The following is a 17,993-nucleotide window of genomic DNA, read 5'->3' as shown; positions in this document are numbered from 1 at the left end:
AGTTTCCATTCACAGAAAATCTTGTCAGCTCTCTCTAGCAAGTTGTCTTTTTAACTACATTCATTATAAATGTTGGTATCCATGCAGCCAGCTACATCCCAATTAATAATATATTGTTCAGGCTACAGGAGTGGGGTAAGGGAACAGGGTACGTTTCTGAGATTATGAGTCAGTTGAAAAAGAGGGCTTGCTATTTAATTTTTATTCAAAGACAAGGCATTCAAATTCATATTCTTGTACTAAAACAGAGACTATTGCCCTCAAATACAAGTTAAGAAAAGGGTGAATACAGGAGGTGTGGTAATACAATCAAAAAACACCTATATAGTCAGGATATGGATCTTAACAGGGTGTCATTGTCAGGAAAGTACATGCTTTCTCAAATTAATTGCCTTTTTCAGTAGTGTGACTCATCATTGTAAAATTAAATGATCTAAAGGATTTTAAAATACTAATATTAAACACTGCAGGTGACTCCAGCATCTTCATGGTGGCCACAGTTATGGTTCCCCAGTCCGTTGTGGGGACACTGCAGCAAAGAGTCTTCAGAGCCAGAGCAGGCCAGGTCATCCAGGGTGATGGAGCCAGTCCCCTGTCCAAACTGGGCCATTCCAGAGACCTCCAGAGCTTCTCCACAGCCCAGCTCTCTGCATACCACCTGGGCATCTTGCAGATCCCAGCCATCATCACACACTGAACCCCACTGGTCTGAGTACAAAACCTCCACTCTCCCAGAGCAGTTGTTGGGGCCGTTGACCAGGCGTACTCTGGTGCCAAAGGAACCATCTGTATTGAAACACCCAGAAAATGAATTAAAACAATTAACCCACGTGTGATCTTTTGTGTCATATTTTTGATACTCACCAAATATTTGTACAATTATTGTCTTTTTGAAACAATTCAGCCATAACAGTTTCTGTAAACTAACCCCTAATTTGGGGTTGGAAAAAAGCATATTTACAATATATAAAAATAATGTATCAATTAACGCTGTGCTGCTTCCACCGGGCCATTTGGTAATTTCACACCTTTCCACCAGTCAAACTCATCTTCCTGAGTCCACTGACCTGTACAGATGACCCCTGCATCCTCATCGTGGTCACAGTTATGCACCCCATGTCCACTTCCGCTATGTTCCTGAAATGATCCCTCTGTACCATAATAAAGCATGTCAGTTAGAAAGACAGGTCCAGAACCCTGACCGAACCAGGCTTGGTGTGGGGCTTCCAGAGCTTCTCCACAGCCCAGCCTTCTGCACACTGCCGTGGCACCCAGTAGATCCCAGCCATCATCACACACGGAACCCCACTGGCCTGAGTAGAACATCTCCACTCTCCCGGAGCAGTTGTTGGTGCCGTTGACCAGGCGCACTCTGGGTAAACTGTCTGTTGTAACAAACGGGAAATAGGATGATGCAGCAGACATTCAATACAAAATGTGGGTCATACAATCTGAAGAAAAGATGTACAGTAGTCTTCCTGATACAGTAGGTGTTTGTTTGAACTGGGATGAAAACTAGACCGAAAAATGCATCGTCAACCTAAATATTTATAGTGTCTGTATCATTAGCGAAAGGTTCAATGACACATTTACTGCATGATATTAAACATGGACCTCACTTACCAGTGCATGTGACACCAGCATCTTCATGGTGGCCACAGTTATGGTTCCCCAGCCCGTTGTGGGGACACTGCAGCAAAGAGTCTTCAGAGCCAGAGCAGGCCAGGTCATCCAGGGTGATGGAGCCAGTCCCCTGTCCAAACTGGGCCATTCCAGAGACCTCCAGAGCTTCTCCACAGCCCAGCTCTCTGCATACCACCTGGGCATCTTGCAGATCCCAGCCATCATCACACACTGAGCCCCACTGGCCTGAGTACAAAACCTCCACTCTCCCAGAGCAGTTGTTGGGGCCGTTGACCAGGCGTACTCTGGTGCCAAAGGAACCATCTGTATTGAAACCCCCAGAAAATTTATGAAAACAATTAACCCACTTGTGATCTTTTGTGTCATATTTTTTATACTCACCAAATATTTGTACAATTATTGTATTTTTGAAACAATTCAGCCATAACAGTTTCCGTAAAACTAACCCAAATTTGGACCTTGCTGGGGTAGTGTGGGAAAACAGCATTTTTACAATATATCAAAATAATGTATCAATTAACGCTGTGCTGCTTCCACCGGGCCATTTGGTAATTTCACACCTTTCCACCAGTCAAACTCATCTTCCTGAGTCCACTGACCTGTACAGATGACCCCTGCATCCTCATCGTGGTCACAGTTATGCACCCCATGTCCACTTCCGCTATGTTCCTGAAATGATCCCTCTGTACCATAATAAAGCATGTCAGTTAGAAAGACAGGTCCAGAACCCTGACCAAACCAGGCTTGGTGTGGGGCTTCCAGAGCTTCTCCACAGCCCAGCCTTCTGCACACTGCCGTGGCACCCAGTAGATCCCAGCCATCATCACACACGGAACCCCACTGGCCTGAGTACAACACCTCCACTCTCCCAGAGCAGTTGTTGGTGCCGTTGACCAGGCGTACTCTGGGCAAACTGTCTGTTGTAACAAACAGCAAATAAGTTGATGCAGCAGACGTTCAATAAAAAATGTGGGTAATACAATCTGAAGAAAAGATGTACAGTAGTCTTCCTGATACAGTAGGTGTTTGTATGTACTGAAATGAAATGTAGACAGAAAAATGCATCGTCAACCTAAATATGTATGGTGTCTGTATCATTAGCAAAAGTTCAATGACACATTTACTGCTCAAGATTAAACATGGACCTGACTTACCAGTGCAAGTGACACCAGCATCTTCATGGTGGCCACAGTTATGGTTCCCCAGTCCGTTGTGGGGACACTGCAGCAAAGAGACTTCAGAGCCAGAGCAGGCCAGGTCATCCAGTGTGATGGAGCCAGTCCCCTGTCCAAACTGGGCCATTCCAGAGACCTCCAGAGCTTCTCCACAGCCCAGCTCTCTGCACAACACCTGGGCATCCCACAGATCCCAGCCATCATCACACACTGAACCCCACTGGCCTGAGTACAACACCTCCACTCTCCCAGAGCAGTTGTTGGTGCCGTTGACCAGGCGTACTCTGGGTAAACTGTCTGTTGTAACAAACAGCAAATAAGTTGATGCAGCAGATGTTCAATAAAAAATGTGGGTCATACAATCTGAAGAAAAGATGTACAGTAGTCTTCCTGATACAGTAGGTGTTTGTATGTACTGGGATGAAATCTAGACGGAAATATGCATCGTCAACCTAAATATGTACAGTATCTCTATCATTAGCAAAGCTTCAATGACACATTTAGTGGTTGAGATTAAACATGGACCTCACTAACCAGTGCATGTGACACCAGCATCTTCATGGTGGCCACAGTTATGGTTCCCCAGTCCGTTGTGGGGACACTGCAGCAAAGAGTCTTCAGAGCCAGAGCAGGCCAGGTCATCCAGGGTGATGGAGCCAGTCCCCTGTCCAAACTGGGCCATTCCAGAGACCTCCAGAGCTTCTCCACAGCCCAGCTCTCTGCATACCACCTGGGCATCTTGCAGATCCCAGCCATCATCACACACTGAACCCCACTGGTCTGAGTACAAAACCTCCACTCTCCCAGAGCAGTTGTTGGGGCCGTTGACCAGGCGTACTCTGGTGCCAAAGGAACCATCTGTATTGAAACACCCAGAAAATGAATTAAAATAATTAACCCACGTGTGATCTTTTGTGTCATATTTTTGATACTCACCAAATATTTGTACAATTATTGTATTTTTGAAACAATTCAGCCATAACAGTTTCTGTAAACTAACCCTAATTTGGGGTTGGAAAAAAGCATATTTACAATATATAAAAATAATGTATCAATTAACGCTGTGCTGCTTCCACCAGGCCATTTGGTAATTTCACACCTTTCCACCAGTCAAACTCATCTTCCTGAGTCCACTGACCTGTACAGATGACCCCTGCATCCTCATCGTGGTCACAGTTATGCACCCCATGTCCACTTCCGCTATGTTCCTGAAATGATCCCTCTGTGCCATAATAAAGCATGTCAGTTAGAAAGACAGGTCCAGAACCCTGACCGAACCAGGCTTGGTGTGGGGCTTCCAGAGCTTCTCCACAGCCCAGCCTTCTGCACACTGCCGTGGCACCCAGTAGATCCCAGCCATCATCACACACTGAACCCCACTGGCCTGAGAACAACACCTCCACTCTCCCAGAGCAGTTGTTGGTGCCGTTGACCAGGCGTACTCTGGGTAAACTGTCTGTTGTAACAAACGGCAAATAGTATGATGCAGCAGACGTTCAATAAATAATATTCGTCATACAATTTGAAGAAAAGATGTACAGTAGTCTTCCTGATACAGTAGGTGTTTGTTAGCCTGGCTCTGCCCTCCTACGTACTTCCACTCAATTTAGATTTTGCTTCTGTACTAGGTCTGGCCATGAGGTACGTAAGTCAGATGTCTCCGGTTGATTTTCTACCAGCGAATCAGCGAACAGAGGGAGTGGCTGAGAACAATGACGTTGATGTTGTGCGCTAGTTTGTGTTGTAGTTCCGTAATGGCGGCGGAGAAAGATCCGAGCGAAGCCATTCAGTCCGTTGTGGCAACACTGCCGAATATCTATAAACTAAAGCCGGAGCAAGAACAAGTTTTGCTGAGTTTTGTTGGTGGCCATGATGTTGTGGCCCTCCTCCCCACGAGGTTCGGGAAAAGTTTGATTTTCCAGCTACGGCAGCTAGCTCTGTTACAGTAGTGGTGAAGGAATTGGCTAAGGCGAACGCTAGCGATTGGTTATGGCAGATCAGAGTGGCTCTGGGCAGATCCAATAGTTTTAAACTTCAACAGAGTACCCGCCTACAAGGAAGTCAACGCTTGTCAATGGAGCAAGGCCAGACTCTCTGTACAAATGAAATGTACGAGAGTCTGGTTAGGACCAGGCTAGGTGTTTGTATGTACTGGAATGAAATCTAGACAGAAATATGCATCGTCAACCTAAATATGTACAGTATCTCTATCATTAGCAAAGCTTCGATGACACATTTACTGGTTGAGATTAAACATGGACCTGACTTACCAGTGCAAGTGACACCAGCATCTTCATGGTGGCCACAGTTATGGTTCCCCAGTCCGTTGTGGGGACACTGCAGCAAAGAGTCTTCAGAGCCAGAGCAGGCCAGGTCATCCAGTGTGATGGAGCCAGTCCCCTGTCCAAACTGGGCCATTCCAGAGACCTCCAGAGCTTCTCCACAGCCCAGCTCTCTGCACAACACCTGGGCATCCCACAGATCCCAGCCATCATCACACACTGAACCCCACTGGCCTGAGAACAACACCTCCACTCTCCCAGAGCAGTTGTTGGTGCCGTTGACCAGGCGTACTCTGGGTAAACTGTCTGTTGTAACAAACAGCAAATAAGTTGATGCAGCAGATGTTCAATAAAAAATGTGGGTCATACAATCTGAAGAAAAGATGTACAGTAGTCTTCCTGATACAGTAGGTGTTTGTATGTACTGGGATGAAATCTAGACGGAAATATGCATCGTCAACCTAAATATGTACAGTATCTCTATCATTAGCAAAGCTTCAATGACACATTTAGTGGTTGAGATTAAACATGGACCTCACTAACCAGTGCATGTGACACCAGCATCTTCATGGTGGCCACAGTTATGGTTCCCCAGTCCGTTGTGGGGACACTGCAGCAAAGAGTCTTCAGAGCCAGAGCAGGCCAGGTCATCCAGGGTGATGGAGCCAGTCCCCTGTCCAAACTGGGCCATTCCAGAGACCTCCAGAGCTTCTCCACAGCCCAGCTCTCTGCATACCACCTGGGCATCTTGCAGATCCCAGCCATCATCACACACTGAACCCCACTGGTCTGAGTACAAAACCTCCACTCTCCCAGAGCAGTTGTTGGGGCCGTTGACCAGGCGCACTCTGGTGCCAAAGGAAGTATCTACATTTATATGACACAAAATAAAGATAATCTGTTTAATTTTCTATTTTAAACACATTTGCTTGTCTATCAGTCACCCTCATCTTCTTAAGTCCACTTACCTGTACATATAACCCCTGCATCCTCACTATGGAAACAGTTATGCACTCCTGGTTCACTTCCACTGCAGTCCTGGAGTGATTCCTCAGTACCAATGCAAAGCATGTCATCCAGAATGATACGTCCAGAACCTTGACCAAACCTGGCTTGGCCAAGGGCTTCTAGAGCTTCTCCACAGCCCAGCTCTCTGCACACCACTTGGGCATCCCGCAGATCCCAGCCATCATCACACACCGAACCCCACTGGCCTGAGTACAACACCTCCACTCTCCCAGAGCAGTTGTTGTGACCATCAGACAAACGGATGGAAGATCCAGCTTTTTTAGAGGAAGACATCTTGTTTATATTTTGTCCATGCTTACAAAGCCACTTGTTAGTGCTTTGGCTGAACATAAAATAATCAATGCTAATTAATATACTTACATATGTGTGAAACTGGTAATTGTAGAAAATGCAAAAGCAAAGGGGAACAATTTGATTAATCAAATAGATTAAAGCAGCATGTCATGAAAATATTTATTTAACCTTTTGTAAATATAACTGCTTGAGTTTGAAGTGTTTTTAAACTACTATTTATAGATGCCAACATTTTTATCAGAGAATTTTCCCAAAACAAAGGAACATGGTGATCATCTTACCTGAACAAACAACACCTGCATCTTCATGGTGCATGCAGTTGTGCTGACCTACAGGTTCGGACTGGCAGTCAAAGATGGAATCCTCTCCACCAACACAACCCATGTTGTCTAGCAGAATGGGAATACCAATTCCCATTCCAAACCATGCCTGTTTAGGGGCTTCCCTTGCAAACCCACAGTTTAGCTGTCTGCAGACCACATCTGCATCCCTCAAATCCCAGTCGTCATCACACACTGTACCCCATTGGCCTGCATGATACACTTCGACCCTTCCTGAACACTGATCAGAACCCGCCATCAGTCGGATCAACGGGCCATCTGACATCACTAGAAAGAAAAGGAATTAATTTTTTAGTAAAAATAAAAAATATGGATTAGTGCTACAGGATCCAGAACAGTGAACACAATCATACTGTAGCTTTCATATAGCATAGCATGACCAACTCATTAGTGAAGTGCTTGACTCAATGAAATAAGATTTACAACATGAGCTTACTGTTTCTGCCTGGGAGTCCTTTGAATATCCATAAGGTCATGAAAACAGAAGAAAGAGGCATTATTTTAAAAAAAATTCGATCAGACATTTGGAGTTCAATGTATCACAGATTTTCTTCAAAAATAGTGATTAAGTTGATTCTTAATATGTATTGTATTTGCTATTTGTTAGTATTTGTTGGCTGACATACCCATACATGATATGGCAGCTTCACCATGGTCACAGTCAGTTATTCCAATTTTTTGTGATCTGCATTCAAGTAGAGACCTTTCACTTCCTATGCACACCACCTCCATGATTGGACCAGTCCCCATGCCAGAGAAAGCCTCAGGATGAGCCTCCAGAGCAGGTCCACAACTCAGCTCTCGGCATACTACTTTGGCATCAAGTAAACCCCAGTTACGGCCACACACTGTGGCCCAACTCCCGTCTTGATGTACCTCCACCCTCCCGGAGCAGAGATTAGGTCCGTCAACCAGGCGCACTCTCTCAGCTTTTTGAGTAACAGGAATACAGTATAGTCAAAACAATTGCATTCCCTGTGTTGAACATTTGATCCAATTTAGATTAGATTATGTCTTTTATAACTCACAATGGACATTTTGGAGTGATGGACCTAAAAAAAACAAGAAGAGAGGGAGACAGAGTTTACATCAGCTCCAGGAAACACAATTGGTTATTAAAATGGAGCTCAGGAGCACATCAAATCACATACATACCCACACATTTGACCGCGGCATCCTCAAAGTGTACACAGTTGTGTGACCCCAATCTTCGAGAGTTGCACCCAAACAGAGACTCCTCTGTCCCAGTACAGCTAACATCATCTAACCAGATCTCCCCACTTCCTTGTCCGAAGTGAGCCTCCCCCAGGGCCACTAGAGCTTCTCCACAGCCCAGCTCTCTGCACACCACCTTTGCATCCATCAAATCCCAATCATCATCACACACTGTACCCCACTGGCCTGAATACAACACCTCCACTCTCCCAGAGCAGTTGTTGGGACCATCCACTAGACGTACATCAACTGTAGACAATGAAAGGTATTTGAATCTAAAACTTATTTTATCGTTATTTAAATGTGTTTGCACAGTAGGGGTAGCTAAATATTTCTAATATTATATCTATTTTTACAATATTTCTTTAAAAGAAACACATTTTCAACAACCAAAAGAAACGTTTATAATTTTACTTACATCCATTTTGGGGGCCATTGGGAATTCCCTCACTGTAGCAAATAGCTTTATGAAAAAGAACAGGACTTACATGCAACAACATCTTTGAGATATTAATTTGTGCTATATATAGCATTCATCAAAACAACATTTGGTATATATTCTTAACATATTTTGCTTACCTGTAATCAGAAGTGTGAAAAACCACTTTTCTTTTGGTCTAAGTGCCATCGCCCAAGTTGTAAAAATAATGAACACATAATTGTGTAGATGTCCTTTTATACTCAGATTTCGTTTTTTTTCTCATGTTACCTCATTCTCTCACAAGAAGAAAAGATATCTGAGAAAGGGACACCTATTGTGTAAACTCCAAAGAAGATTACTCAGAGATGGGGAACCACATAATATACTTTGGACATAGATATACGTGAACTAGATAAAAAGCATAATAGAGAACAGTTAGACAAAAGGCTTTATATACTGGAATCAAATTGCATAAGCAGGCACATGAGGCAATGTGAGCTGTTTTGATAATACAAACAAGACATTTCTATCAATAGTTCAACCCTTTTCTAGAACGATTATATTTTTCAAGATAACTAAATGAACACTCAGTCCCCGTTTCAAAACCATGAGAAACATTTTTCTTAATTCCCTGATGGACATTCAATAGGACGGCCATTGATTGATTTGTGTGTAGTCTATAATGTGATAATGCATGATTTGATCTAAATATAGTTCCTCAAGTTATCTAACTCAGAATTCCATTTGTGTGGTTGTGGAATTAAACCAACAAGAAAGTCAAATTGTGCGAAAGCAAATTTACAGGAAAATGTTGATTCACCAAGATGCCATTTGGGATTTACTCAGGGGAGTACATTTACATTTACATTTAGTAGACGCTCTTATCCAGAGCAGCTTACAGTAAGTACAGAGTAGGGTGAAGTGCCTTGCCCAAGGACACAACGTCAGTTTGCATGACCGGGAATCGAACTGGCAACCTTCGGATTACTAGTCCGACTCCCTCACCGCTCAGCCACCTGACTCCCTAGTAGGTTTCATTATACATGGGTGGGGCATAGGAAATCAAAATTACATTTAATGGCTGCAAGGGCTGGATTTCACCTTAGCTTTTGTGTACAACATCTGATTGTATATGGTTTGCATGTGTATAAACAAGTTTTATTATTATTAAGCTTATACTAGTTTTTTTATCAGTATTTACTTAACAGTATTTGAATGCGCTGGTAGCAGGATAAATCTCTATTAATTACGTCAATTATTTTGTGCACCGCAACTAATCTCGTATGAATAATCTGTATTTGTGAGCAGGCATTGTATTCTAGAACACATGCTTCAGATTAGATCAAGCACCTCCCACTGTCGAAAGATGAAAAACATGCCTTGGTCAAAGGTTGAGCTAACTTCCCCTGCATTGTGCCGGAAAACAGCATACTTCAAGTATAACCTTTGAACGCTTTTGTTGCAGAGGAATATGTATATGACATGGAAGGAATAAATGGGAGCCTTTGAAAGGACAATATTTGCCTTGGATTTGCTATGTGGACATCAATACTCGTACTCACCAGTTCCTGCTAAAAAAAAGAAAAACTTTACAGCTCTCTTCCGAGCCATTTTAATCTGCTTGAATCAAACCTGCAGTGAAGATACAAGACAGTTTTACCATCCAAATTTGTTTTTATCAGTCCAGGTAAATGGTACCCTTTGTTTACTTATTTCTTTTAACTATTCTTGGTGACCAGAAATCCCCTCAAGAATAGTAAATTAGGGAAAGTTCTATTTCCAGGGGTTTTAATAGGGGTTTAGTGTTCATAAGGGTGATACATTAAGGGTTGGGGTTCTAGATAGTTTTAGGGTAAGGAGCTAGGATTTGATTTAGGATCCACTTTGGGTTCAGAATAGGTTTAGGGTTGGGTTGAGGGAAAACATTCAACATGTTTGGAGAGAGATGGGAGGGCCCTGCTGTAAGGCCTTGGCCTGTATGTTATGTGAACTTGACCAGTGAGCCACCGGCCCCATGTTTGTCCATGATTACATTGACAGGCTACTCTGTGTGCAGCTGCAGAGCTCAGTGGTTTTTTTAAGAGGCTTTCCGAGCACCAGCAACATTTTAGAGCCTTGAGTGTGTGTGTGTGTATGTGAGTGTGTGTGTGGGTGTGTGGTTGAGTGGGTGTGTGTGATTGTGAGTATACATTTGTGTGAGAATGTATGCATGCAAGGGAATACATTGGACATATTAATCAATTTAACTTCTGTATTTATTTACTTATTTACTTATATTTCATCTCCTTACATTTTCATTTCAAGAGAAATCATGCAACTCTCTGGGTTACAAACCTGCTTCCCCACACAACCAGCTCTTCTTCTTCTGGCTGGGCTCCTGTGGGGCTTCCCGACACAGAATCAAGCTGGCAAGATCTTAGTTTACCCAGTGGATGGAAGCCACTGGCTCAACATGAACATTCTCTTGAAGGATCTCCATCAGAGGGGCCACAGAATAACAGTGGTCCGCTCATCCACAAGCTGGTATGTCCATGAGCAAGCTCCTCACTACACCTCTGTTACTGTGACAGTCTCGGAGGCTAGCAACCTGGAGGACCCAGATTACATGGCCTCGTTCCTGAGGAGAAACCTGGAGATTTGGACAAGAGAACGCTCAGTGTTTTCCTTCATTGCTCTCCAAAAAGAGGCAATTCAGTTGTTGGAGGATGCCCATCGTGCCAGTGCTGAAATGGCCCGTTTGGTTATACAGAACAAAGCTTTGGTAGCTAAACTAAAGGCAACAAACTTTGATTTGATGTTGACTGATCCTGGATTTGCAGGAGGAGTTATTGTAGGAAAGTACTTAGAGCTACCAATAGTGTTCAATGTTCGCTGGATCACCAACGCAGATGGACACTTTGCAATTGCACCCTCACCGCTGTCTTATGTTCCAACTATTGGATCCCTGGTCTCAGATAAGATGAATTTTGTCCATAGACTGAAAAATATGTTGCATTATGGCATTGGACTGTACATTGATTACATTGTAACAAGACCCCTCTACCAGGGTGTGTGTGATAACTTCATAGGTCCAAACTCCAATATTTACTCTCTTATTCAGGGGGCTGATCTCTGGCTAATGCGTGTGGACTTTGTGTTTGAGTTTCCACGCCCAACAATGCCCAATGTGGTCTACATAGGTGGGTTCCAGTGTAAGCCCTCTAAACCTTTGCCAGCAGATATAGAGAAATTTGTGCAGAGTTCTGGGGAACATGGAGTGGTGGTAATGTCTTTGGGGACTTTGCTAGGGAGCCTCCTTCCTGAAATCTCTGAGATAATCGCAGCGGCTTTTGCTCGCCTGCCTCAGAAGGTAATCTGGAGACACCTGGGAGAGAGGCCATCTAAGCTAGGCAACAACACCATGTTAGTAGACTGGCTACCTCAAAATGATCTGCTAGGCCATCCTAAAACAAAAGCCTTTGTCACGCACGGTGGCACCAATGGGATTTATGAGGCCATCTACCACGGGGTTCCAATGTTAGGGCTTCCCCTCATTTTTGACCAGTTTGATAACATGGTGCGTCTGAAGTCCAGGGGGGTTGCCAAAGTTCTAGACGTGACAGCATTAGAGGAGGAAACTCTGACACAGTCTCTAAGAGACATCCTCAATGAGAAGATGCCCTACAAGAAAAATATGCTTAGAATGTCAAAGCTACATCATGATCAGCCTATGAAACCTATGGACAGTGCCCTCTTTTGGCTAGAATATGTTATGAGGCACAAGGGGGCATCACATCTACGCACTGAGTCCTATAAGATGCCCTGGTACGCCTTCCACAACGTGGACGTGTTTGCACTCCTCCTCAGTATTATGGCCTGTCTACTGCTGTTGTTTGGCTTGACTTGTAAGATAGTGATTAAAGCTATAATCAGCAAGAACAAAGTGAAATTGCAGTAGCTCAAGTTACTATGTTCAATTATATTTCTGTCAACAATCTATCATATCTGTGTTTGATTGAAATCAACATCAAAAATGATCTTACATGTTTGAACACTGTACCAAGGACCAAACCTGAAATAAACAAAGAAATAAATGAAAATTAGTTAATGCATTTATAATGAACATTAAAAAAGAAATATATATAAATATATTTGATATATGTATTTATAATTATGGCATGTTTGGTCAATATATGCCTTAATGTGAAATCAAGACAGTATTGTTTCAAAACTGATTATAGAACATTTTTATTGATTTTGAACAAATTAATTTTGATTTGTACAAACATTAGATGTGCCAATCAACTATAACCATGTACATATTCACGTAATACCACAACCTCTTTCTTGGTCAACACAAATAAAATTATTTAAAAAAAACATAAGGTGAGAGTATGGGCAAACAATGTGCTGCTGCATTTCTTGCTTTTATGAAACTCCTTATGGGTGGGTCTAACTGCTTGCTACAGGAGAACAGTTGACATTTTGATTGCTCCTTCCCATCTGCTGTATTTAATTGACAAAAGGTATCCATCAACAGTTACAATAGTTTACTAGATAATGGCATTTAAAAGTTACAGAATTGTTGACAGCCTATTTAGTTATCTACAGGTTACAGAAGTTGCCTTTCTTTCTGGGGGTTATCAGTACTTACATGCAATCTACTGACAGATGCTTAAAACATAACCTATATAATAGATACCAGTTGCAACTTTGCATTCTATTCCATTGGGAAATAAAGAATGGTCTTAAAACCATAGTAACAGTGGACTTTAAATCTGTTCCTTGGCCTTTTTGCGACATGCTTCTTGCATGTGGCTCAATTGTTGTCTATGGTGACGCCCCAATTGAGAAAGAAGTTTCACTGTGTAAAAACCTATACTAGAATTAGAGACAGTACATAAAAAATATCCACCTCTTGACATTTTCCAAAACTGTTTTTCTGATCAATGGCAGTTGGACTACTGAGTTGAACTGATTTTTGGGGAATTCTGTCAAAATAATGTAGTTAATTGCTGGATCGTATACCTCTGCTTCAGGTGTGACTGGCCTAGAATGATACAGAATGGGTGTCAAATAGGGGTCAAAATGTGTACATTAAATTCAATTCATTAAACCACAAAACTTAAAATTCATTTGACTTGACAATCATCTGATGTATTCTGCCCATTGATACACCATATGTGGGAGAAATCTATTGTTGGTGGGTAGTAGACAAACAGAAAAATATACCTTGTTAAATAGACATGGACAACTGCAATGTAGGAGCCAAGAGTATGTTATCTTGCAATGCTAATAATTTTCCCTGACATTCAGTGATCACATCCACATAATCCTCTTTCCACACTGGACTACAAGAAGCTATGAATCTGACTGAAAAATATTGCTTATCCAACCATCTCACTTACAGAAACACACCCCGTTATATGAATAAAGTACACACACAGTCAAAATAGCATTGATGCGTATCTCATTTTGCAAGTACTGGTGGCTCTTTAACTCGGGTAACACTGTCACATATACCACTGGAATACTGTTGCTACCTGTGGTTTAAGATCTGATTTATTTTTCAAGTTATGATTCATTTCTATGCAGCACATCAAAATGAATAGTAAAAAACAGAACAAATATTGTTGATACTTCATTACTCAAACCTTGGTCCAATTGACTCTGGTCTTGCACACTAGCAAGGGCAACAACATGCCAGGTAAAATAACAGAACACACCTACATTTGTGATACTGTCCTTTTTATCCAGAAATTGTGTTGACTTCAGATATTTTTTTACTTCAGAAAGCTGATGTTACAGGTACCCAAAGTGAGTGTGTGTCTACATTGGAAGAATGGAAGAGGGTCAGTTTTGGCATTAGATACAGTGGGTAACACAGATTCACTCCATATGAGGGCAGAGTCAGATGATAAACTAAACGTCTGGACAAGTATTGGGGATATTGAAGAATAAGTGACTTGAAAGTACATTTAAAAAAGTAATTGGTGCAGATGCAAAGCAAAACGGCATTATTATGGTGATGATGGCTGGAAATGTCAGCTCAGGATTATAATAAAACATTTTCAAATCATACATGCACACTTGTCTCCACTCTAACAAGGTTTGTCTCAACAGTCAAAGCCTAGTTGAAAAGAATAAAAAACACTCAATATTTGTTCATTTCAAATGGTGTCTAAATTCAAAAGTAATTGTTTGTTTAGGGGGATTAAAACAAGAACTATTCAATTGTTAGAAATGTGGAGCAATAGTTCAACCTCGAGAGGTGTCAGTTTGAGAATGACTGGGTCAAAGACCTGGGTGATATCAAAAGACAATGTTAATCCTATTCTGAGTTCAAATAACAAGTTACAATATTATTATTGTTCCTTCTGAGAAAAAAAAAAAAAGAAACACTGTTATCGCCTGTCTGTTCTGTGATGTGGTCCATAATTGATTGACACGAGTGTTGATGACTTTATTATCCATTTTCTCTGTAGACAACGTCTGGTAGGGCCCACTCTTACTTCTCAATTAACCAAATGTTCACTTGAAACTATTCCTTGCTCTCTTCACTTCCATTGAAGAGATATCCAACACTTCACACACCATTAAGTTGCAGTTCTCTTTTCAGAACAAGAAGGGTCTCTTTACTGTTACTGACAAGTTAGGGCACAGTTTCTTTGCTCTCTCCCGCCCCGCTGCCCCCTGTGACCAAGTTACGCAGAAGTTTACGACGACCAGCCTGATAGTCTTCCTCGTCCACATTAACCAGCAGTTTGATGGCCTCGTGTCCCACCGCTTGTTTGAGAGAGTCTGTTATGAAGACACCTTTCAGAGCCTCCAGCAGAGAGCCGTTTATGTAGTCTCTCCAAAAGGCGTCTAGGTAGGTCAGCTCAGAAAACTTGATGTCACAGATAATGGAGCCCAGGTCTCTGGACTTTAGGATGGTGTTGGCCTGGTTGAAGCGCTCAAATTGCCTCTCCACTGCCTCCTGTTTGTTGGAGAAAACGTTGCCCTGGAGCGCTGATTCATGCTGGCAATACTCAGCACGCACTCGTAGGCGGATATCTGAGAGAGCCAGAGTGGAGAATCATGGTGAGTAAAAAAGGTATGAGATATGAGTAGATGCTTTCTGTCTCATATCACAATGTAAAACATAAGGGTCACTCACTGTATACCCCACCTGCCAGAAAACAGCATTCTTTTAAGTCAAATAAATCATTGTCTTATTAACAGCCAGAAAATGTAAGACTTTTAAATTAAATGGATTATCCTGGCCTTACCACAAGTTTGCTTCTCCCTACAGTCTCCCGTGGTGTGGGTTCTCTTCCTTTTGCGACTAGGTCCTGGGGGAGCTGGCTTTGTACGAGAAGGGCCCACCTGCGGCCCTGAGGGAGAACAGCAAATCACTGGCTGGGGGCCTAATGAGGAACAAAACAAATATTCCAGGCATGTTAAATGTTGATTGTCAAATAGGATCAAAATAAACTTAGTATTATGCAGATTTGCACACCCACCTGCTCTTCTATGTGGTACAGATTCTCTGCTCTCAGCTCCTCCCCTTGGAGACACATAACGTACTGATGTCTCTTCAAGGTACTTATCCACTGGGTCTGGGCACACTAAGAAACACAATATAAAAGAATTGTATTGCACCATGCAAACAAGCTCTAGGAGTTTTTGCTAGGTGTATTTCTAGCTACAATTCAGGAGCAATTTCCTATGGATTTTTATTATCAAACTTAGATTTTAGTTTGGTCTGATAAATCACTGTATATGTGAGGTTGATCATATGAAGAAATACATTGATTTAAAAAATAAGTATTCATGTGTGCGCAACCCTCACTCACCAGTCTGTCTCTTTCTGAGTGTGACATAGGGCAGCAGGTCATGACGTGTAATGATACGCAGCAGTTGCAGCACATGTCTGAAGTTGGTCTCATCACAACGACCCTGCCGCTCTAGGGCCAATAGGAAGTCTCGCCCACTCCGGATTCCTCCTCGCTCGTATTCGTCAATAACGTCCACAAAGAGGAAGGACAGAACTCTAACGTCACGATGAGTGAGCTGGGCTCCAACTATATCAAACATACGATGAAGTGAGTATAGACCATAGGCATTGTCCACAGCCTCCTCAGGCCAGGGCTCAAATCGACCAGATGAGGGCCTTCGGGATGAGGCAGAGTTTGGGTTAGAAGATGAGGCATTCCGATTCACTGTCACTCCACTGGAGGTTCCAACAGATGACGACCCAACACCACCCATTAGACCTCTGTGGTGAAGAGAGTGAGCAGTCACAGAACTGCTGTGGGTTGAGTCCAACTGGTTGGGGTGAATGTGAGGTCTAGCCTGCTGAGCTGAAGAGTTCTGAGGGACAAGCAAGGGAGGGTTGACGTTTGCATTGGGGAGGGGGTGCTGCTGTGATGTCATCACTTTGTGTCAGGGGTTGACAAATCACACGGTGAGGGCGATGAGGGTGTGAAAATCACTGATCACTAGTGTGGTATTGAGGTAGGAACTTCCACAACTTTCCTAAGAAACAGAAAATAATGAATAAACACCATAAATAGAGGTAATAGTTGAGACTTCCTATTGAGTTGACAGCGAAACTAGCAGATGGCTCACCCTCAGCAATATCAGGCATCACTTAAAAACAAAGCTATAAAAACTAGGTACCTGAAAATGGTGCAATAGCTTATTGGCTAATAAGCTTGCTAAGTAGAAGACAGATTTACTGAACATAGGGCAGACTGCTCACATGACATTTTGGACAACCTACCACGATACAACATTTGAGCAGATGTCGGTTTGTACAGAAATAGCTTTATATCAGGTCATGGACATCTGTAGCTAGGAGGAGATATGCAAACGACACTGAAGCTACGAAAAGAATGACAGCTAGGTTTGATTTAAGCTACTAGCACTAGCCATATAATGCTAGGCGAACTATAACATGATTAGCTAGCTATTTTAACATTCCTTAGTGTCACCAGTAATAGTCCTAGCTAGAATGGATATATTTCACTCATAACAAATCACCATTATCTAGCTAGCTGATTGCCCGACAACGGTTTGGTCTGGCCCCTATGCGTGCTAACGTACCGCTAGCTAAACAGAAAATAGATTTATTGTTGTGGTAGTAGCTAGCTACTAGATAGCTGGCTAACTAGCAACCCAGCAGTTGTAGCCAAACGATGTTTACCTTAACTTGCCAAGGGGGTGTAATTGTCAGCTTGACTATTTTTTTTCTTGGTGGAAGAGACCTTCTGTTTACATAACCTGTCACAAATTCTTAAAGATAGAAAAGACACAATTTTGGAATACTTGTGCTGTCTGAACGGACGCTAACAATTAACATGCCCATTTTCGTGATCTCAACTAAAATGAAAGAACATCCGGTCCAGTTTTGAATGAACATCCGGGTTACGGTGAAATTTGACAAATCTTGTCGTCGTCAGAATGCAGTTGCGTTATCTAGCCTCTAGTCACACGGTATCTCCGCCTATTCATCTATTGTAAACTATCGAAATAAGTATCACTGATCACTAATTAATGTTCTTAGTCCCATACACGTGCAAAATTATCTGCGTAGGATTTTCATCAGTGCATAATTATAGATAAACAT

General features: G+C 42.4%; 3 protein-coding genes across 3 annotated transcripts; 1 reads left to right on the top strand and 2 right to left on the bottom strand.

The window, feature by feature from the left end:
* Positions 1–457: 457 nt before the first annotated feature.
* On the bottom strand, positions 458–8,128 carry LOC136945305 (deleted in malignant brain tumors 1 protein-like). The gene is given in 14 exon segments (XM_067239064.1): positions 458–786; positions 1,068–1,385; positions 1,624–1,928; positions 2,240–2,561; positions 2,799–3,112; positions 3,350–3,658; positions 3,954–4,275; positions 5,090–5,407; positions 5,645–5,947; positions 6,046–6,384; positions 6,706–7,032; positions 7,476–7,694; positions 7,794–7,817; positions 7,921–8,128. Coding segments are annotated over 14 exon segments (3,957 nt in total).
* A 1,901-nt stretch (positions 8,129–10,029) lies between these two features.
* ugt5e1 (UDP glucuronosyltransferase 5 family, polypeptide E1) lies at positions 10,030–12,449 on the top strand. The gene is made up of 2 exons (XM_067240806.1): positions 10,030–10,088; positions 10,706–12,449. Exon 2 carries the CDS (start codon positions 10,713–10,715, stop codon positions 12,336–12,338), a length of 1,626 nt encoding a protein of 541 aa, XP_067096907.1. The 5' UTR covers positions 10,030–10,088; positions 10,706–10,712; the 3' UTR covers positions 12,339–12,449.
* Positions 12,450–13,924: 1,475 nt separating this feature from the next.
* On the bottom strand, positions 13,925–17,736 carry dedd (death effector domain containing). The gene is made up of 5 exons (XM_067240807.1): positions 17,571–17,736; positions 16,219–16,900; positions 15,886–15,990; positions 15,652–15,789; positions 13,925–15,436 (listed from the first exon to the last, which is right to left on the bottom strand). Exons 2-5 carry the CDS (start codon positions 16,796–16,798, stop codon positions 15,033–15,035), a joined length of 1,227 nt encoding a protein of 408 aa, XP_067096908.1. The 5' UTR covers positions 16,799–16,900; positions 17,571–17,736; the 3' UTR covers positions 13,925–15,032.
* Positions 17,737–17,993: the final 257 nt, after the last annotated feature.

Source organism: Osmerus mordax, chromosome 7 (assembly GCF_038355195.1).
Source record: "Osmerus mordax isolate fOsmMor3 chromosome 7, fOsmMor3.pri, whole genome shotgun sequence".
In the NCBI taxonomy this organism is placed as follows: Eukaryota; Metazoa; Chordata; class Actinopteri; order Osmeriformes; family Osmeridae; genus Osmerus; species Osmerus mordax.
Note: the sequence above shows the minus strand (reverse complement) of the source record. Positions and strands in the feature narration are given on the sequence as shown.